The sequence below is a fragment of the Metopolophium dirhodum genome, chromosome 6, assembly GCF_019925205.1.
Source record: "Metopolophium dirhodum isolate CAU chromosome 6, ASM1992520v1, whole genome shotgun sequence".
NCBI classification, from domain to species: domain Eukaryota; kingdom Metazoa; phylum Arthropoda; class Insecta; order Hemiptera; family Aphididae; genus Metopolophium; species Metopolophium dirhodum.
The window spans coordinates 37014787-37037666 of NC_083565.1; the positions used below are offsets into that span (position 1 = coordinate 37014787).

Sequence of the window (22880 nt, forward strand, 5' to 3'; positions counted from 1 at the left end):
GCATACACTTTTATAACGTCATCATAAACAATGTGTCTAAAGTTGACCACGAAATGTGCGCGTCAAAGATTATTTGAAGACAAAGTTCATGAAAATAGCGGTTTTCTTTAATGTCTTGCTTATAGAGTGGGTAATTATCTACAAAAAAGCATAACATTTTCACGTAAGAGTTATTGTTTTTGAGCTATAGATCCTACAAATTACATACTTTTAAATAAATTTAGTGAAAAAAACAGCTTTTTCGTTAGTATCTTGTTTTAAACTTGATGTACTAAAAAAATTTTTAAAACAAAAATTGTAGAGTAGAAAATTATCTACAAGATGGTTTCTTTACGTGTATATGTAATTTCATTTCATTTGCAGTGTTCACCATTAAGAAAATTACGAGTACATAATGATAATAAAACTCCATTCGTTTCCACACCACCATTTAGGTGAACGTTCTTCATATCTAAGTTCTAACTTAAAATACCTAACTCACAGAAATCCCTAATGTTGTCCCAATCCTATCACTTTGTAAAAATTAAACGAGGCAATCAATATTAAATGAATAAATTATATATTTAATTAAGCTACAGACTAGTTAAATTAGATATTATAAAATATTATAATTATAAATAATTAAACAAATGTACCCTCATTCGATTCCCTTCCGTATATCATATTTACTAAATCAATCGATACAAATAGGCGTAAATCCATTACTTAATGGAAGTTTGTTTGCTAACACAATAACTGCTATAGTTTGGAACGCATCATCGATACCAATATGACCAATATATCCTTCACAGTCAAGTAAATCATTGTTACCTGAACAATTTTTGTAATTTATATAACACATCTCATATATATAACTTGCAGACATTTAATTATTAATAACTTACATTGGTTACTAAATTATTATTTACCATAAAGTCTATTATAGAACCAACTTTGAATCGACCATCGTTTATTGGAAATTGCTTAGATTTTATACCGTATCTATGCACGAAATCAAAACCCCCTAAACACAATATTTAATTAATTTCCATTCCACCGTAATTGCATTTTGCAAGGACCTTACAAGTAATAACTATATTTGGAGCAATTATCGATCCAGGTTGAAGAAAAAGAAATTTGGATTTTTCCATCGTTCCATACACACCAACTGTCCAAGGTGCTAATTCAGTAATTGATTGATGAGCTACATCAGGTGTTACTTGATTTTTCATATTATTACGTACTCTACCACAATCTAAAACAATATTAGACATATTATTAATTGTAACATGAAAAGCTCCATATTTGTATTCATATGCATTTATACTGAATCTTATAACATAGTTATTATACAAATATATAAATATTATTATATGTGATAAAGCAATTATTTTATACCCATGTTCATATTTGTTTCAAACTCGTATAGAGCACACAACTCTTTGGTCTCATCTGAACCATCTGAACAATCCTCAAAACCATCACAATGTGAAGTCCATAAGATAGGTTCTCCATTTGAGCAATTATACATTTCATAATTGATACTATAATTTTATTCAAATGAGCAACAAATTATTATTTAATACTTATTATACAATTATAAGCCAATATAAAATCATTACGAATATAAACAATTAGTATTTTAACAATTTAAAATATTAAAGATAATAATACATTTAGTCGATTGGAGATCATAATATAATTTATTAAATGTTAAGTTTCATGTCAGGATCTGATGTCCCATGCGTAGTCAAAAAGCTTAACTATAGAAAAAAAAATGAGAGGACTGTAGATAAATTTAGTTTTAATATAATAAAAATGTTAAAAAAGAAGGGGTTTTGATCTTCCTGATCACATAGTGACAATGTGTAGTTAGTACTTAGAGTACCCAAATATTGATTGATGGTGCTTATTAAGACATTAGGGCTCTCACCCTCAAGGGCTTTTACTACCACTATTTTCGGCACTTATAATAACATAAAATCCATTTATACTAAAGTCACCAACTCTGGTCTAGATGATACAGCTTGTCGTCTTCCAAGTTTTCTGTCACACAGAATGCCGGTTTCTAAAATAATGTATTGTTATGCATTAAAATATACGAAAACAATATTTAGTGGATTATGATATTTGTTGTTTTAATCAGCATTTGCGGTTTGAATTCAATAATATTATATATTATCGTGCATTCATGTGTAATATAAATGGTGACATAATTTCAGATAATAATAGTTGGTGGGGGGATCAAAGGTTTTTACCATCAAATAAAATATAAAAAGAAAAACATTTATTTCACCCGCAAGCTTTTTTCTCTACTTACAATGTACTCTCAATTCAATCACTATCTATATTAATTAAAATATATTATTATCATAAGAATAAATTGAATTGTAACGTTTCTGTTCGTCGCTATCGCCTAGTGTTAAGGAGTAGTTGATTTATTTACAGACTTTTTATTTTTTCAGTTCATAATATTATATAATATATACAACCGTATACATTTTATTTCGGAAATATAATGTGTTGAACCTAATGACTATAAATAGGTGTTAATTTTTATTGAGACAATTTTTTCGCAGTACCTAAAGATACAATTATTTTGTTTTATATAACATCCGACGGTCCGATGATGGATCTCGAATCTCCGACCGGCTTTTTCCGCCGACCGTTTGTCTTACCGGCTCGGTGGGAGAGTCAACCCGGTCGCGCTGCTTGAGTCCCGTATAGTGGTGGTTGAACTTTCTTAAGCTATATAAAAAAAACAATCGTAAAGTATCTACACGTTAGATAAGTACTGCATGATATTTTAAGGAATTAGAAAAAAAATCGACTAACGGCCGTTCTTACAATGTCCGGTAAAGTGTTGGTTAACTTTTACCAGAGTACCAGACATTGTAAGAACGGCCCTAAAATGATTAAATATTATTTGACGCTTTATCACAAAATGTATTGATACCTTTTAACAATCCTCGCTCATTTACATTTGAAAATATTTGAAACATTTTACTCACAGTCACAAATAATAATCAGAATATGCATTTATAATTAACATTTTCTGAAATGAAAAAAGTGTAGTTGGTTTCTAGAAAAATAATAGTTATAATAGATATATATTAGTATTCAATCCTTTAAGTAGAAAATCCTGATTTATACATAATTGTATCAGTCAATAATGTATTATTTAATATCTATTGACATTACATCATTCTTACACTCCCGAAATCTATAAAAATGTTCGGTTTGAATGCAACGGTTGTATAGTTTTAATAATGTATTAATAATTATATCCAATAATATTATCATAATATAGTTTTACTTAATATAATATTAAATTGATTTAATTTAGATAATGATGTTATAGCATTACTAATATAAGTTTATAATAACCTTAATCAGGCACGTTCACAAGCAAAAAATTACGTGCCTATCCTTAATTATGTGGCCAAAAAAAGTTTGTGAAGAACGTTTCTGTAATGTTTTGAAATTATTTGGCAATATTTCGGTAAAGTTTACTATAATATTACTATTCATTTTACAATGGTTTTACAATGATTTGATAATATTTTTACTATATATTATGTCTAGCTAAGTAAAGTACAGTCACTCATTTTCGAGTTAACAATAAAATAATCTTGTTATATTATTATCGGCCCAGTTCGACCTACGGGTTCATGTGATATAGTGCTTGCACGCATGCGTGCTTGAAGATCGTGTGCCGGCGGCACGCGGCGTACGGGCATTGCGGACACCCGAATGATTTTCTCCGGTGTGTGTCCGCCGCTGGTGTCTGATTGGGTCGTCGGACCGTGAACGCGATTTTCCACACTCTTTATCTCTCTGCGCGCGAACGACCAGTTGTACGCCTCACACGGGTATATACGCCTTGGCCGAGCCGACGGGCATGTCCTCGACCACGAGCGGTACTTCCAGGTTGTACCGGACGGCTTTCCGACCTCCACAAGCGGATAGGTCGAGTGACGAGTCTCGGGGTGGTTGTTCGAACGTGTACAATATGGAACCGCCCATCAGCAATGCCAGTGACATGGGCTTGACGGGTGGCTGTTGCAGGCGCCACTGGTGTGGTTAGGTCCCTCACCGCCCCGGCAACCACTGCGTCGATGCTAACTCACCCACCGTATAGCAGGAGCAGGAGCAGCACCCGAAACAGCCGACCATCACTCCCATGTCAATGGTATTGCTGTTGGCCGGTTCCATATCTTACACGTTCGAACAACCGCCCCAAGACTCGCCACTCGACCTGTCCACGAAGACATGTTTACCGGGTCCATGGTATACACGTACCGACGCCCACCACACAAATTTCCTTGGCTTGACCATGAAGACGTCAGCCAAGGCGTACCAGTGCGAGGTATGCAACTGCATGGTCATTCGGGTGCAAAGAATTAATGCTCACTAGGTACACGGGCGTCAATCGGAAAATTGTTCTCGCGGTTAGACGAACTGATCAGGCCCAAATGTACACACACCTGAGAAGACCGTTCAAGACGTGTCCGCAATACCCGTATGCCGTCCGCCAGCACGGGGAAACGATCTCCAAGCACAAGTGCTAACACACGTGAACCCGACGTCGTCGCCACATCGCCCAACCGGCGATATAGTATAACAAGTTTTTTTTTTAATTTGAAAATGAGTAACTTTTAGAGACTTAAAATGTTCATTGAACGTTAATTATATTAGTATTTACTAGAAATCAAATAATATTTAAAATATATTTATTCTTTCTATGTGTGACACAATTTTTTTTTTTGTTTTGCTTTGCCGCTGCAGTGTCAGTGTTTGACTTTGGCCGCTTCGAACCACATAGAAACATCGGAGTCGGAATGACTCCACCGCTTCCGGAGAATGACGGGCAGGTATAGTTGAGACCACCTGTAGCAAACGAACGTGTACATGGAAACCGGCCAACAGCAAAACCAGCGACATGGTTCGACATGAATCGGCGGCTGCAGTTGCCGCCGGGGCGGTAAGATACCTTCGCCGCCGCAGAACATGCAGTCACTCTTCGGGTACTCGAGATAGTGGTGCAGCTGGTCGGTGGCGGTGGGTCTACTGCTGTTGCGGCGGTTGCCGGTAGTCGGTTAGTACGGCACTGTCGGGTCTTCAGCTGGTCTCGTCTGGCTCGGGCTGAACGGAGAGTCGGTGTGCGATATTTGCGGTGACCTGTTGCATGACCACCACACGACTAAAATTGTTATTCTTTATTTAAATGTTTAATTTTGTGAATAATTTGCCTATAAAAAAATATTTATACACTAAGATGTCACAATGTGATTTCCATGAGCGATTGGAATTTGTAACAACAAATTAAATAAATATTTGACTACCATGGAAGTTATTCTATATAAAGTCGTATCGATTTATCACAGACACGTAGTTCAACTTGTATATAACATTATTGGGAGAAAAAAATATATAATAATACCTATTCAGTATTAGTATTTGATTCAGGGTTGTTATTTTTTTTGTTTATTATTAATAATAAATAAAAATAAATATCCTTCACAAAAAAAGTTAAAGTACCTACTAAATAATTATATCTAATACCTACCATCCTTCATTTAAATTCTTAGATTCTGAGCGGAGCGATGAATGTATTGATTTTACAATGATGTGTTTTTTTTTTTTTTTTATTACACGATAAGTAGTCAAAATAATGCTTAGATTTTCAACTTCAGTATATTGTTCGATGGGAAAGTGAATATAGTTGGTACTTTTGAAAGGTCAAAATTTAAAATTTTGAATAGTTTTTAAAAGCACCCGGAAAAACAAAATTAAAATTAAGGAAACTTTTGGGTATTTAGTGTAAAACAAATAATCGTAAATACATGAAATTTTCACTGAATGTTTATATAAGCCTTTTCTATACAATGAAAAAATTTTAAAAATATTTTGACTTGTTTTAAGCTGTTTACGGTTATACTCAGATTCCAACTTTTTCCATTTTTTTCTATTTTAGGTTTTTTGTCAATAAAACTTTATTTGTTGGGTAAAAAGTTCGAAAATTTAATACAAAGCTCCTACTATATTGTTACAATGACAATTAAACAATATTTAAAATCCTTGTTCACAATTGTTTTTTATAAGTATTTATAGTTCAAATCTTGACAAAATACGGAAAAAATAAGAAAATAAGCAAATTATTTTTGAGTTAAGAATTCATAAAAATTTTGCTTTTTAAATCTAAGATTTGAAAATGTAATACAAGATTATTCATAAGTTTTTGTCTACCTTTATCAAAAAAAAAAATGTATACAAGGAAGTCACATTAATTTTTTATGAGCGTTTGAAGTTCATTTTTTACAACATTGGATATTCCCTCGATTTCTCATGTAGCGATTTAGTTATTATGTTGTAATTCAAAAACGAATTACTGTAAATACATGAACATTTGACTGAATGTTTAAATTCTCATTTTCTATACTTACACCATAAAACGTTGAAAATATATTGACTTGTTTTGAGCTATTTACGGACGATTTCAAATTTCAATTTTTTTAGTTTTTTTTCTATGAATATCAATACACTGTTTGTTGGGCCAAAAAGCGTAAAAATTTTAATACAAGACTCCTGATATAATTTTTCAATAGCAGTTTAAAAATATTAAAAATACATATAGACAATTATTTTTATAAGCATTTAAAGTTCTAATTTTGACAAAATGTATCAAATTTAAAATTTAATAATTATTTTTTAACTAAAAATTTATAAAATATTCAACTTTTATATCTAAGGATTGAAAATTTAAAACAAGGTTCCACGTAAATATAGTTAAATAAATAGCTTAGTAATATTATAGGCTGACTGACCGTCTTTGCTCAGAATAGTTTTTCTTATACAATGATAGTATTCATTGAATTCAAATTTAACACCATCTATAATGGTGACCCACTTGTAACCTACCGGGTACAGCAGAGCAACACCCACTTGCCCACCTTTTCTTAGATTTGATTGTATAATAACCAAATTTAAAATGTTTTTACTTGATAGTTAATATATACATATAGACAGCAAATGTTTGACTAAAAATATTATTATAATATTATAATAACATTATTCGTAATTATAACATTATTAAAATGTTAATATAATATTATCATTATATTATATACAATATAATGTTTACATAAAACATCCATTGAGAAAATATTTAAAATACTTTTAAGATTTAAAACAAGTAAAAAATAAACAGTGAAACATAATAAAGTTTTGATAAAGTAACGAGTGTTATTATTTATTACTCTTAAAATGATGATGACTTATCTTGTAATATTAATATTATGGCATAAATAATTATCGCATATTATCAAGAAATATTATCAATCTTAGCTGAGCTTTGATTTTTAATTTCATAGACATATGAATATATTATAATATGATACATGGTTCAAAAAACTAAAAGCAAATAAAATGTAGGCTGTGATGGTCAAAAACTTATTTAGTCATTTTTAATACCCAGGGTTCGGAATTTGATTATTTTCAATTATTAAAATATATAAAATTATAATGTTTTTTTAAATAAATGTTTATGTTTCAACTTTTCAAGTATAGAAAAATTTTATTTTTATTTTATTTGAATATTATGTCGAAGAGCTTTTATTAATCAATTATGTCCTTTCGTTATTTTTAAGGTTTTATGGAAAGAAAATATAACAATTTGTTTGCAAAAAATAATAGTGATAAGTCCATATATTTTTTTTTTAAATGTCATCAAAATAAACAAATATTCCATGAATTCAACTTAAAAATTAAAAGGAAACCATACCTATGTATTTTTAAGTTAATTTCAATTAAGAAAAAAACGAATTGATTAAATATTACTCAAGTTAAGCTGGTGTCAAAAAAGTTAAATAGCTCTCCTGAACAATTTCAATTTTGTGACTTATAACAAGTGTACACTAAGCCATCGGACTGAGTCATGTAAGTCGCTTTAAATGTGTTAGCTTTAAATTTACGTACCCATATAAATATAATAAACATTTAACATTTAACTTTTACTCAAAACCGTATTGACATTGCCTACACCAAATGTTATGGTGTATAGCAAATGAAAATATAATCATTCATTAAAATTTTCATATTCGTTTTTGAATAACAATAAAATAACAAAACCGCAACATGAGAAATCGAGTGAATATCTAATATTGTGAAATTATGAACTTCAAACGCTCGTAAAAATTTAATTTGACTTTCTTATAGACATTTTTTTTTTGATAAAGGTAGATAATCTAATAAGAACTCTTGTATTACATTTTAAAATCTTAGATTTAAAAAGAACATTTTTTATGAATTCTTAACTCAAAATAATTTGGTAATTTTCGTGATTTTTCCATATTTTGTCAATTTTTGAACTTTAAATGTATATAAAAAAAACTGTGACCAAGGATTTTTAATATTTTTCAAATGTCATTGTAGAAATATAGTAGGCGCCTTGGATTAAATTTTCATACTTTTTTACCCAACAAATAAAGTTTTATTGACATCCTTAGAAAAAAAGACTAATAAAATTGGAAACTGAAAATGTTCCTAATTAGTTCAAAACAAATCTAAATATTTTGAAAATTTTATCGTGTATAGAAAATGCTAATATAAATGATCAGTGAAAATTTCATGTGTATACGTTCATTTGTTTTAGAGTTACACCACAAACCAAAATCGATTTTGTGGAAAACCGATTTTGAGTACAAATTCCCGTTTTTCCTTAAGTGTTATGTTGTTTTTCCCGGCGCTTTTGAAAACTATTGGAAATTTTAAATTTTGACCTCCTCAATGCACCAACGATATTCACTTTCCCATCGAACAAGATACTGAAGTTGAAAATCCAATCATTATTTCGACTACTTATTGTGTACACAGACACAAAAAAAAAAATTAAAAAGTAAAAAAATAAAAAAAAAACACACAACATTTTAAAATCAATACATTCATCGTTCCACTCAGAATCTATAATATCGACCCTTTCACATTTATAATATAAATAGATCAAAAAGATTGAAAATATTTTGGAAATTAATAATTTATACCATCTAAATAAATTATAATATAAAACATTTAAAATGCTATTTAACATTTTGTGGGAAAAATTCAAGTATGCATACAAACGGTATGAAAACGCATATAAACTTGTTGTATTAAAATGTATCAAAATTCACTATTGATCTCACACATAATACATATTATGGTAATTAAATAAAAATTCAATATTTTTCAGTCATGTACCGTATTAACATTGCCTACATAAAACCCCTTTTAACCTAACCTACCCAATAAAAACCGTATATAAGGACATAAGGTATATTTAAAAATATATATATTGACCAAAATGTATGTATACCCTAGGCGCGGTGATGATGACCACGTTGTAAGTATAGGCTCGCCAATCACCGACGACGACGGTTATTGCTGATTTTGTTCCGATTTCACCAGCTCGCCGTTTGTGACAACGACGTTGTCGAAAGTGCACTATACTGCTACTGTCATCACTGACTGAAAAATATTGAATTTTTATTTAATTACCATGTATGATGACTTGTGTGAGATTAATACTGAATTTTAATAAATTTTAATATAACAAGTTTAAATGCGTTTTCATACCGTGCATACTTGAATTTTTCCCACAAAATGTTTAATAGCATTTTAAATATTTTATATTATAATTTATTTAGATAGTATAAATTAATTTCTAAAATATTTTCAATCCTTTTGATAGTGTCGATATTTTTCTAGGTATATAAGTAGTCTTAATTGTCAGTAAAAATTATTCGCTCTGTCAAAAAATGTAAAAGTTTAACAACATACGTAGCTATAAAGATGTTAAAATATTAAAGGTACTTCTGAGTTCCTCATAAGTAGTTTAACTTGAAACCAAAAAATTTAAAAATATTTAAACATAATTTTTTTTATAAACATTTATTTAAATTTATTAACTCAATTTGGACGAAATTTAAATAAAGAATAAACTATTTCAGTTACTTTTTTGTAATTCAAGAATATTCATAGGGACCTTCAAATGCAACATTTTCTGGGAAAATTAATTTAACCTGCCTTATTTATAATAGTAAAATAAATTACTTTAATAGTAATATAAATTGTAGGATAATATCATAAAATAATATACTTACCTAATAATAATATATAGGCTGACGGACATTTAAATATAATTTTACACATAGGTACATATCAGCGGCATTTATTCACCCATCTGTTTAAATGTTTAATAAATTATTACTATGTAAATTTAATTATTATTTAATTTATTATTTATCGTACCTATAATAATGCGATTGTAATGAGCGTTATCTGGACGATAAAAGTTCAATTTTTTAGTCATTTGACGACATATTTCCTTGTACTTTACTTGATATTTAGTTAACTGCTCTTATCTAAGTACAATATTTCTCTATTTCTATTGAAGTACATACATAACGGGTAAAGTGACTTACCCAACATTGCAGTTCATGCCCAAATAGTCTCGGATACCGCGGTGATTGCCGAAGCCTATTTTTCCTCTGTGGTCGCACTGCAATTTTCAGGCTATTGTAAATCAAAATTCGGACGACCATATGGAAGCCTGTAGCCGTTATTATGTAGATACAATAATAGCATCTACGGTTCATTTTACGGAACTAAGGCACTAAGTGTCATAATAATTTCATGAAAAATCGTGGTCTTTGACATATTACATGAGTATAATTTTTATAAACGTACCTATTATTTTGTCTTCTCGCTCCGTGCTGGTTAAAAATTTAACGAACTGCTGGGTACCGGTTGATTGTGAATTTTTAATTATTTTTGTTATAACTACAGTAGGCTGTAGGGTCGATGGTCGTCCGAATTCTGATTCACAATAGCCTGAAAATTGCAGTGACGATCACAGAGGAAGAATGCTCGTCCAACAAAAACTATTTGGTATGAAGACCGTATTTATATTATGAGACTCGATCCTACTCGCCTCCCAGAACCCCACCACCATTATCTAATATGTTATAAATAATAATTTGAATCAAAATATCTTAGACCTCGTATCATTTTTCATATCTTCGTAATGAAATAACATTTTTAAATTCCATACATTTGTTTTATAAGATATGACATAATATTATGTAATTAATAATTATCATTTCCGCATTTTACTCGTAAATTTATAAATAGGTAACACGTCATAGCGATACCATAATATACAAAATTAAGCGTATATAGTTTATACACTCGAACTAAGGAACAATATATTTTTAATACGATTACCTATCTAAATTATTACTTAACAAATTTATTATTTTACTGTTATCATTCCGTGGTTCCAAATCAAAATGTTAATGCTTTTCGTTTGTATAAAATACTATAGCTGCACTATAATATGTTCAAAATATTTAAACGAGAAATATATTTCATAGCCCATATATAGTTTCTATGAAGGTACGGTTTTGTTTTAAATTTACATTGTGTAACGTATATCAATTAATTTCATTATGACATACATGTAGCAGAAGTCCTATCATGTTACATTCATTATATACAATTCGAAATAATTTCCCTAAGTGTCTATCATTTAAATATCATGTCGAAAGAATCCTGCACTCAGGGTATACAGGTGTCGAAATATTAATTAATTAGTTATTAATTAAAATTAATATAATAATAGGATCATGCGATAATTCTTTATTCTATCTGATAAACATTAGGTACAAAAAATGACCAGTATAGAAATGACGAATTTTCATTACAATTATAACAGTTTAAAACTATTATTATAGTAGGTACCTTACCTATATATGTATATTGTACGTTAAAATTATTGTATTTATTCATATATGGGGGTAGCTGAATATTATAGGTATTCTTACACTTTACTCATGATTTGTCATAATCCATTATCATAATATTATGTTACATAAACCTTAAAATTACTTATATTATATTATAAAATATTGATTTTTACAATTTTTTTATGTGTTTTAAAATTTAATATATATTAATTTATATATTTGAATTTAGTAACTTATTTTTTGTTCTATTTCTTAAACATTTTTACAACACAATATGTTTATATAACGGGGCTAAACGTGATTTGCTGAACGTACAATTTTCTATGTTACGCTCTTGTAAGACGGAGACAACAAATGTCGGTATAACGTTCTCTTAAATATAATTATAATAAAAAATCAAAATTATGTGTTAATTACAAATTTATCATTGTGGCAATATTTAATAATTTCTTAGTAGTTATACTATAACACAACATAATCTTATTTTCCTATATATAAATATAGGCAAGTTTTTACACTAATATAAAATAATAACCATTAATGGTTAATCAAAAACCACCGGACACAGGCCCATCAGGCTGATTTTAAAATTAGACATGGGCAATTGCCCACCTCGCCTCCCCCAAATGCCTACTTATATTATACTATGTTTTAATTTTAAATTATTTATTATAAATATATGTATCTATTAAATATTATTACACTGTGTTACACTACTGTCTGTTTAAAACTGTAATTGTAATTTGCTTCCATTAATAGATTTTACTCCTATCTAAAATCTGATAAACCTCAACAAAAAGTACACAGTAGCCAGTAGGTATGTTCAACAATATATACAATTTCTAGTGTTAAGAGGACCCGCATGTGTTGTCTCCGTCCTACAAACGCGTAACATACCAAATTTATGCTCAGAAATTGACGTTAACTTAAAAATAAGAGTGATGGTAAAAACATTATCTGTGTTGGAAGTTTTTTTTTACGATAATTCAATTTTTAAGCGATTTATGAGTATTTTTAATTTACATTTATTGTACACGGATAACTTCCTTAAAAACTGAATAATCATAAGAAAAACATCCAACAAAACACAGATAATGTTCTTTCCATCAATTTTCATTATAGGTCGATTCACTCTAATTTTTAAGCTAACGACATAAAACGTGAATTTCTGAGCGTAAATTTGCCATTTGGTATGTTACGCGTTTGTAAGACGGAGACAACACATGCGGCCTGCGGGTGTGGCGTCATCTTAGTTTATATAGTCGTTAATTATTGTTCACCTATGGGCTAAGGGCCATGAACCATGTTGCCACGGGTCTTAAATAAAAGAAAAGGTAGGGAAGTGGGTGTCACTCTACTGTACAGTAGGTCACTATAATAGTGTAATTTATAATATTTATATAATATCAATATATCATTGAATACGAAAAACAATATTCTGAGCGAAGACGGTCAGTCGGCCTATAATACATTACTAAGTATATTTGATGAATGATATTATTGTCAATAAAGTAATTAATTTACCTATTTACGTGTAACTTTGTTTTAAATATTCAATCGTTAGCTATAAAAGTTAAACACTGTATACATTTTTATCAACACAATCATTTTTAAATTTTAAATTTTATTAATTTTGTTAACATTTGAACTTTAAATGATTATAAAAAAAAGTTGTGCCAATGTATTATTAATATTTTTTAACTGACATTGTAACAATATATTAGGAGCCTTGTATTACATTTTCAAGCTTTTTAACCCAGCGAATAAAATTTTATTGATATCTATAGAAAAAATAACTAAAAACAAAATTGAATATTGAATATGTCCGTAAACAACTCAAAACAAATAAAATGTTCAAGATATTTTTATCAAGTATAGAAAATGATAAAATAAACATTCAGTGAACATTTCATGTATTTACGGTCATTTGTTTTAGATTTACACCAAAAACCTAAATCGATTTCGTCAAATACTAGCTTTGCGTAAAAATTCCGGTTTTTCTTTAATTTGTTTTTTCATTTTTCCCGGCACTTTTGAATACTGGACATTTTTTACTATTGACCCCCCAAAGTACCAACTAGGTAGTTTTACTTTCCTATCAGAAAAGATACTGTTGAAGAAAATCTAAGCATTTTTACTCTCCTAAAATTGATGTTAAACACAAAAAAAAAATTAACTAAAAAACACACATCATTTTAAAATTAATACATTCATCACTCCACTCAGAATCTAAAAGAATAATTGATAAACAATATTTTACACAATAAGTGACATTATTTGCATTTAAATGGTAAAAACAAAAATTAGATAGGTACGTGTCAAACTGTCAAATATGAAATAAGCGATTATTTATACATACCTATTTTAATCTTATAAATAAAAATGAACTTAAAATTGTTTTTATTATTATTTAAATTGTTTTATACTTTTATTAAATAAAAAACAAGTGGTTTCAACTAATATCATATATCCTAACATTTTTGTTATAGGTAGTTACATAAAACCAACGTATTATAATGATATCACAATGATGGCCTACATTATATTATCATCATATTGCTTTAATGTTTGTAATACCGCCAAATTTTAACTTAAAATAACAAACAAAAAGAAATGTTAAAAAATATATTTTTTAGATTTTTTAGTTACCTACAGTATGAACTACTTTTGAGAACTTTGTTTTGAATGTTCAATTCTTAAGTATAGTAATCAAACATTATATACATTTTCACACAGGAAATTAATGATTTTTGTAAAAATTTGAATTTTAAATGCTTATGAAAACAATTTTTAACATGTATCTTTACTATTTTTCAACTGCCACTAAAATAACTTATGAGAAACCTTGTAATAAATGTTTAATCATTTTAACCAACGAAAAAAATGTAATTCATATATTTACACAAAAAAAGCGGGTAAGTATGTGTGTCGCTCTGCTGTACAGTAGGTTACAAATGGCCAATGGGTCACTGTTATGGATGGTGTTAAATTTTAATACCTACAATGATATAAAATCATTGTATACAAAAAAACGATTTAACAGCCTGAAGAATATTTTATATTATATTTTTATTGTTATTATTAATACGGTAGCCGGTAAGTTGAATTTATATTATTTGCATATTAACATATTTAAAATGTGTATATAAAAATATACTTGAGATGTTTCAAGTACCCAACAAATAATATTAAAATATTAACAAAATAACTAAAATCGTTATTCTTGGTTATTTAATATTTTTATTTGTAATTTTTGTCCAAATTTGAAATAGATTTTTTGGTTAAGTACAGTTTTAATTTTTACTTGGAACCTTGTTTAAAAATTTTAAACCTAAGCTATAAAAGTTGAATACTTTATACATTTTTAATTGCAAAATGATAATTGTTCGTATATTTTACTAATTATTAAAACATTTCATATCAATATGATACTTTTTGGCAAAATTTACTCTAAATGCTTATAAAAAAATCTTGCCGATGTATTTTTATATTTTTAAACTGATATTGTAAAAATAAGTAAGCAGCCTTGTATTACATTTTCAAGCTTCTTGACCCAACAAATACAATTTTGTTAATATATTTTATAAAAAAAATAGCTAAAAAAAAGTTGAAAATGAAAATATCTGTAAACAGCTTAAAACAAATATAAATGTTTTGAAAATTTTATCATGTATAGATAATGATAAAATAAACATAGTGTAAATGTAAAGTATCTACGGTGAATCGCTCCGTGAAAAATGTATCATGTATTATAAAATATGTTGTAAAAACTTGAGCGTTCATGAAAATGTAATTTGTCTTTCCAGTAGACATTTTTTTTTTGATAAATGTCTGAGGAATCTTGTATTACATTTTCAAATCTTAAATATAAAAAAAACATTTTTTATGAATTTCTGACTCAATATAATTTGAAAATTTTGGTAATTTTTGTTTTTGAAAAATCCAGACACCGTACACCATATACCAAAAGTTATATCCGTATTTTCTATTCACATTGTCATGATGTTATTGTGATTAAAGTAATTTATTTTACTATTAGGCATTAGTACTAACTACTAGTGTACTACAGTAGGTTAAATTCATCTTTGTCGAAAAATTGCATTTGAAAATATTATTATGTGTTTAAAATATATTAATATACTTACCTACTCTAATAGTGTCAAGTAGGCGCCACACAAATAATATTTTTAAATTAAATCTTATTAATCATTGTGTATATAAAATATAATAATAAGCATATTAAGTTAAGAATAATATATTTTTGAATTACAACAAAAAAACTAAAATTGTTCTTCTTAGTTTAAATATATAATTTTGTTATCAACATTTGTCACAGATCGTACTTAAGTATTTTCTATTCTTTAATTTTTTTTTATTTATGGAATTATATTTATTAATATAGTACATACATGCAATATGAATTTACTTTTTAAATCAAAAAATACATGTTATTTGTAAAATATAACAGAATTATGTATTAATAACACATAAGTATTATACAATATAAAAACAATAACTCAGAAAAGTATTTCTGGATAATAGTGGACAGATATTATAAAATGTTTATAATTAAATCAAATTGTATTATCTTGTTGACTGGGATCTTGAAAACAAAGAGAAAAAGTATATACAAGAGTATATATTATTGTGTTTTGGATAGCTGTAAATCTGCTAACGCTTTTATACTAAGACAATTTTTAGGGTGCAGTTTGTCTGTAAAAAATCATAGCACGCCTCCTTTATTTCTTGTAATTGCAAGAGATTTGACGCTGGTAACAAATTCTTGAGAAATAAATAATAAATTGTTTAAATAATTTTGTTGTCAAAAACAAAATAAAACTTTATCTACCTATTATTACCTGTACATTATTTTCGGTGACCATAATTTTTCCGGAATAAATAAAGTCTACTAAGAGATGTAAGGTGGTAGAATCTAATTGTCTTATAAGAATCATATTTATATTCATATCTGCAAAATTTGTGCTAACCCCACTTTATGTCCAAATATCTTAGTCCCGTCATCTGTTTCTAGTTTAATATAACAAAAAACCTAATTTCTAAAAACAAACATTTGTTAATAATATTTATCAGGCAGTTTACATCACTTATTAGTTATTACTCACTTTTGTAATGATTGTAATGCTTCAAACATTTTCGAATAAGACGGTTTTTTATACTCGTATTTGGCTACAGGTTGTCGCGGTCGTTATTGCAATGTCCTCAGCGTCTCTATCGATGTCTGCGAGAGCCCGACCGACAACCGGTCCAGCCGCTGCCGGCGGCGATCAGCTTTAGCCTGACTGTCGTCGTCGTAGCCACGCTGCAATTGTCATTGTCATATTCATTGTTTTATGATCGATACTAATAAAAGTTTATCAACGTTAATGCGTGTCTTATTGTGAGTACATTTTACTAGACCGTTCCAACACCTACAAGGTTCACAACTTCTGGATATTGGTATTTCTTGTAGATTTTGCATTGTAAATTGTATATTTTGTTGTACGTAGACAGTCTAAAAGAACTGAAAGTCGAAATGAAGTTGAAGTCAAATTTAACAGTGAAATGAAATAGTGGTTTATTTTTAATAATATAATTTGTACAGTAATCGTAATAGTGTGTAAGTGATTGAGTGTGAAGTTAATAAAACGCCTGTAATACTTCTTAAATCGCGAGTAGCGGAGCAGCGTTCACGAAGTTTCGGACTTCGATAAAGTTATTAAAGACCGCCACCGACCGGCAAGAAGTACCTCCGATTGATAATCATTCTGACTTATCACTATGTACCACGGACTATGATAGTAATAATAAATAATAATTGTCATCAAATAAATAACAACATAATACATATTATTATTATTTTTTCGTTTGAATCACTCGCGAATTGCAATTATTCGAAATTTGAACAAAAATACAGACAACAGTCGTACAGAGTTCTCATAGTTCTATTCATTCATTTTATTACAAAATCACCATGCATAGGTAGCAGTTGAAAAATATTAAAAACACATTTATGCACAATTATTTTTAAATAATTTGAGTTTTAATTTTGACAAAATGTATTAAACTTAAAATTTAAAAAGCGGGTAAGTGGATGTCACTCTGCTGTCCAGTGTCCAGTTACTAGTGGGTCAATGTATAATGGATTGTATTAAACTTGAATTCAATGATATAATATCTTTGTATAAGAAAAATGATTCTGAGCGGAGACGGTTTGTCATATAGTCTGGATATTTTATATAGTTATTATTTATTAATTTACAGTCACCAACTTGTACTGTACAGCAGAGCGACATCCACTTATCCGTTTTTTTTTTGTTTGATTAAAAAAAAAAATGTTGTCCCCCCCCATTTTAAATTCCTGGGCACGACACAGGGTACAGTAATTTTATTTATTTTAGAGTACTACAATTTACACGAAAACCCGAAACTGATTTTACGTAATAATTCCGGAAAGAATGAATAGCGAAGCATTATTTCGACTACTTATCGTGCACAAAGACACGAAAAATAAAAATGTATTACTCAGAGCGTAAATTTGCTTTATGAGTCCGTGACGATGAAACGCTCGTGTTACCTCTTAAATCGCTGGTCGTGGAGCGGGCCGCATTCACGAAGTTTCGGGCTTCGGCAAAGTTTAATGCCCGCCATCGACCGGCGAGAAGTACCTCCAATTGATAATCATTCTGACTTATCACTATGTACCACGGACTGTGATAGTAATAATAAATAACAACATAATATTATAATTATTTTTTGTTTGAATCACTCGCGAATTGCAATTATTTGAAATTTGAACAAAAATACACATTACAGTCGTACAGAGTTCTGATAATCTATTCATACATTTTATTACAAAATCACCATGCATAAGTGTATTCTTTTTAGTAAAACATCTAAAGTATCGCCTAGCCACATTATGTTAATTTTAATTTGTAAGTAGGTATTATTTTCTAGTTGTACTGAATACTGATGATATTTCTTAATAATATGAGGTCGGTCTAATAAGCTAATTTGTTCACAAATATAGATCTCCAAAAAATGAAAATAGAAGGAAATAATAATGGCTAAACATCTTCGAACTAAATGATTATTCCAATTTCTATCTGGCATAGTATTGGCGCTAATCATTTCATAATTAGTGATTGTAAACAATGCTCTCAAAACATAATCCAAACCATTTGTCTGGGATAGAGAAGTAAAATAAATTTTAGTGATTTACAGCAAAATTGGTACTACTCCGAGCACGACTAGTAAATCGCATCTAATAGGTAAAATCATTTAACATAATTCATGAATTAGGTATTTATATATTTTTTACAACTTGACATTTTCAGAAAATTGTGTTTGTCCAACGATGAGTTAGAAGAAAATGAACAGGCGCATAAAGGATTTCGAGGCTTTACATGCTGATGATTTTAATTCACCCAGAAAAGTCTTAGAAACTTAATAATGTCCACACACACTTATGTGAGTATATCACTCAAGTACTTATCCAATTTTAATTGTTTGTCGAAACCAAAAGTCACTTAATAGTTTATCGTTTTTAGTTCATACAGTGGATTATACTTATTATGGTTTTCAAAACTGAAATAATGATGTACCACATTCAAGGAACCAGGAAGTCGAGCCAATGTATTGGCAATATTTTTCAGACGTTGACTTTCTTGAAGATAATTCTACAGACTCTGATGAAGCCATACAATATTGGAGCGAATTATGAAACTTAAAGGTGAGAATATTGTTGATAGGTTTTCATATTTAAAGCTATTTTACTGTGCTATTAACTAACATACCCACCTGTTCACGGGGCACATTGTATAATATCTAATTGTGTGCGTGGACATAAATTTGTATATGGAAAGGGCTCAGCCCGTTTAATCAAAGTAAATAAATAAATAAAGAATTATATGTTACAATCTTAAAATATCCATAACTTGTTTTAAAAATAAAATACAAATAAGTTCTTCCCTATAAGGTTCCTTAAAAAATATTTTTGCCTTTGAGTTTGATTATAATATTATGTCATATCACTCTAATATTTAGACTAACAGTATAAAATTGGATCTACTGTACTCACATTTGCATGTTGCTCGTTGTTCAAAGAGAGAAGACAAATGGTGCACTGACTGACATATTTTTAATTTTTAGGTAATACAATTTTGCTGAGCAAGAATCCAATTTTATTAACATAAATAATTAAATTGCAAAGAAACACACAACTAGTTTGGACTTTGGTATCTTTTCTGAAGAGGAATTGAATATAGTTGGACGCATTTAACAGGTAAAAATTGAAAGTTCCCAGTTGTTTTCAAATACGTGGGGAAAAACAAAAAGATAATTGAGGAAAAATGGTTATTTTAACGCAACACCAATTTTTGACAATTATTGATTTTGTTTTATTGGAGTAACTAAAAAAAATAACTATAGATACGTGATTTGTTCACCGAATGTTCCTATAAACATTTTCTATACACCATACAATTTTTAAAACCATTTTACTCTTTTTGAGCTAATTATGGGGATAAGACATTAAAATTTTTTCGATTAGTTTTGTTTTTAAAATTACCGTCCATAAAAAGTTCTTTGCTATGTCAAAGAGTTTGAAAATGTAATACAGGGATCCTTATAGTTTCTATGATATATTCTGTTCTAAGATATAAAAGATACAAAGCCACCATTTTTCATAAGCGCGTTTAAAGTTCACTTTTCGACAAAATTCATCAACAATTTGCAAATTATATTTTAGTTATAAATGTATAAAATGTTCAATTGTATATTTAGCTTGTGCTTATACTATGCAATATGATTTTATTATATCTGTTTTTTTTTGTCAATCAATGGTTATTGCAAAGTTAATTATAAAATTAAATCTTAATTAAAAAATACTCTGCTCAAAAATTTAAATATTTACTTTCCTACTCTACTTACTAAAATCATTGTATCACATATTTGATTATTATAATGTTTTTAGAGTTTACACACATATTTTGCCTGTGTCTTATTCTAAACAATTGGATCAAAAGCCACCTCCAGCTGTTATCACACATATCATTTGTGAAGTCGTAACTAATGTACAAGATTTTTTGACAAACGCGTCACCTGTCAGAATGGTCGGCATGAGCATGAGCTGTGAAAAGATATGTATTGAAGATATTGCTGATAGGCTGTTAAAAGTATCGGGGTGTCCTACAACTGTACGTACATTTATTGATCATAGTAAAATTAATCATCAAATTTAATTAAATATGTAAATTATAGGTTTACTGGTCGTCAAACCCGCTCCCACACAAGGAACTTACTTCTCAACGAGGAACAACAAACTTCTTTGAAAGTAAACCAAGCGAACACCAATTACATTCAGTTGCACTCTGAATCGTATTTGTGAATAAAATTATTTGTCAATGACTTATTCGTCATTATAAGAATACTTTATTTTTTAATTTTATTTTAAAAATGTAATGTCTTTCAATTCTAAATAAATTATACTATCATACTTTTCATATTTGTCGTATTTATAGTTTAATTATTGTGATGCGTATAATGTAGAAATATATGACTAATGTGTTGTAATTTGTTGTTTTACTTGTAGCAGTTATTTGTACATACTAAATAAGAAATTCTTAGTGAGTGAGGAGAAATAAATTATAATATAAGATAAGATATAACTGTAGGCATATTAAACAATGAATACATTTTGTTTTTTATGTCTATGGATGTAACAGGAGCTTAAACTAAATCTTATGATTAATATGTTGCTTTAAACTTTTTAACTTAAGTTTTACCGTATTTTATTTACATTTTATTATGATTAGAGCGCAGATTTGTATGCGTTTGCATATTCATGGTATGATCACAGAATTTGTTTCATGGCCATAACGATTTAAACTATGAAACTTTTGGGCAGCATATTTCGACAATTAACTCGTTATTTTTCATTTTCATGACTTATTTTACGATTTTAATATTGCATATTTCTGTTTTTTTTTCTTTTTTTTTAGACATTTTGGAATTAATCATTATTGCGATATTGACAAAAGAAACTTGCTTGGGTACACGCATTGCTTTCTTATACCACATGATTCTTTTTTTCCATATGAGATAAAGAAATCTAATTTATATACATACATTTGTTTCATGTCATTCTGATTCTAAATAAATCAATTTTTTTATTGGTTTTTTGCAATTATTTCCGTTGTGACATTTTAATTTTGTATATTATATTTATTGTGAAATGGTAATAAAAAAAAATTATTTTAACTAATAATAAATTAAAAACACGATCCCTGGTAATGCATGCCAGTAGTTACAGCTCTTAAATATTTTATTTGGGTCATGGGTAGAAAAACAGGAAATTAGAATATATAGTATATATTCAATTTTCGAATAAAAAATAACTCTGGTTCCAACTTTTTTAGGTTTTTTTTCTATGAATGTCAATACAATTTTATAAAAGGCTCGAAAATTGATTTTAATGTATTGTTGCTATGATATTTGAAATATATTAAGAATCCATAGTCACAGTTTTTCTTTTATAAGCATTTAAAGTTCGATTTTGACAACATTTATCATATTTATCAAATTAATAATAAAATTGAAGCAAAAGCTTGAATTAAGAAATATTTTATTGTAGCTTCAATTGAATAAATTGATGACTTAAAGTTTAAAATTGGAATAATTGTAAATAGATTTAATTCTAATCCTATTCATATTGATAATCAATTTGATACTGAAATTGAAATAAGAGTTCTAAATATTAATAATGTAAAAAATATAATTTTTGTTAAATTTAAATTTATTAGAAAAAAAATTTATTCTATATTTGAAGTATGAATCCAAAAGCTTTATTTTAGCTTATTTTTCTTTATGATATATACTTAGGTGTTTATGCATATAAATTTTTGAAATTTATGGATTAGATAGTTTCTTAAAGTATAATAAAAATATATATAATACATGATTTACTCTATCAAAGTAACCCTTTTTCAGGCATTTTATTTTAAAAAATATTGTTAAGTAAAAAAATGTTTTTTGGTTTAGATAGAGATTGAGAAAAATCTCAATAAAATTTTTAAAAAAATATGTTTTAGTGAGGCATGACGTTTAAAAAAAAAAAGAGTA

The 22880-nt window shown here is 28.3% G+C and overlaps 1 protein-coding gene and 1 long non-coding RNA gene across 7 annotated transcripts; one reads left to right on the forward strand and one right to left on the reverse strand.

Annotated features, from left to right (window-relative positions):
* Nucleotides 1–641: 641 nt before the first annotated feature.
* LOC132946244 (uncharacterized) lies at nucleotides 642–11145 on the reverse strand. Of its 5 annotated transcripts, XM_061016129.1 has the most exons (9): nucleotides 10440–11145; nucleotides 10267–10379; nucleotides 10119–10198; nucleotides 2562–5182; nucleotides 1987–2047; nucleotides 1378–1523; nucleotides 1064–1234; nucleotides 909–1003; nucleotides 642–810 (listed from the first exon to the last, which is right to left on the reverse strand). In XM_061016129.1, exons 6-9 carry the CDS (start codon nucleotides 1508–1510, stop codon nucleotides 739–741), a joined length of 471 nt encoding a protein of 156 aa, XP_060872112.1. In that variant the 5' UTR covers nucleotides 1511–1523; nucleotides 1987–2047; nucleotides 2562–5182; nucleotides 10119–10198; nucleotides 10267–10379; nucleotides 10440–11145; the 3' UTR covers nucleotides 642–738. The 5 variants fall into 5 exon arrangements, 3 of the variants coding, with proteins under 3 accessions (XP_060872112.1, XP_060872110.1, XP_060872111.1); XR_009664685.1 differs by lacking the exons at nucleotides 642–810; nucleotides 909–1003; nucleotides 1064–1234; nucleotides 1378–1523 and adding an exon at nucleotides 9332–9483 and having other exon boundaries at nucleotides 1569–2047; nucleotides 2562–5160; nucleotides 10440–10969; XM_061016127.1 differs by lacking the exons at nucleotides 642–810; nucleotides 909–1003; nucleotides 1064–1234; nucleotides 1378–1523; nucleotides 1987–2047 and adding an exon at nucleotides 9332–9483 and having other exon boundaries at nucleotides 4652–5182; nucleotides 10440–10630; nucleotides 10705–10908.
* Nucleotides 11146–18466: 7321 nt separating this feature from the next.
* LOC132946245 (uncharacterized) lies at nucleotides 18467–21262 on the forward strand. 2 transcript variants are annotated; one of them, XR_009664687.1, is made up of 7 exons: nucleotides 18467–18698; nucleotides 18790–19030; nucleotides 19097–19229; nucleotides 19310–19491; nucleotides 19911–20043; nucleotides 20734–20956; nucleotides 21021–21262. It is a non-coding gene; the product is annotated as an uncharacterized LOC132946245 (long non-coding RNA). The 2 variants fall into 2 exon arrangements; XR_009664688.1 differs by having other exon boundaries at nucleotides 18467–18694.
* The last annotated feature ends 1618 nt before the right edge of the window (nucleotides 21263–22880 follow it).

What these genes read in the sequence shown, in the direction of transcription:
- LOC132946244 (XM_061016128.1), bottom strand. Translation starts at nt 10,167, where the DNA reads ATGTGTAAAATTATATTTAAATGTCCGTCAGCCTATATATTATTATTA. An exon ending in AGCCTATATATTATTATTAG is followed by an intron (nt 9,484 to 10,118) that starts GTAAGTATATTA and finishes AATATTTTTCAG; the next exon opens with TCAGTGATGACAGTAGCAGT. An exon ending in TCATCATCACCGCGCCTAGG is followed by an intron (nt 5,183 to 9,331) that starts GTATACATACAT and finishes TAACAATTTTAG; the next exon opens with TCGTGTGGTGGTCATGCAAC.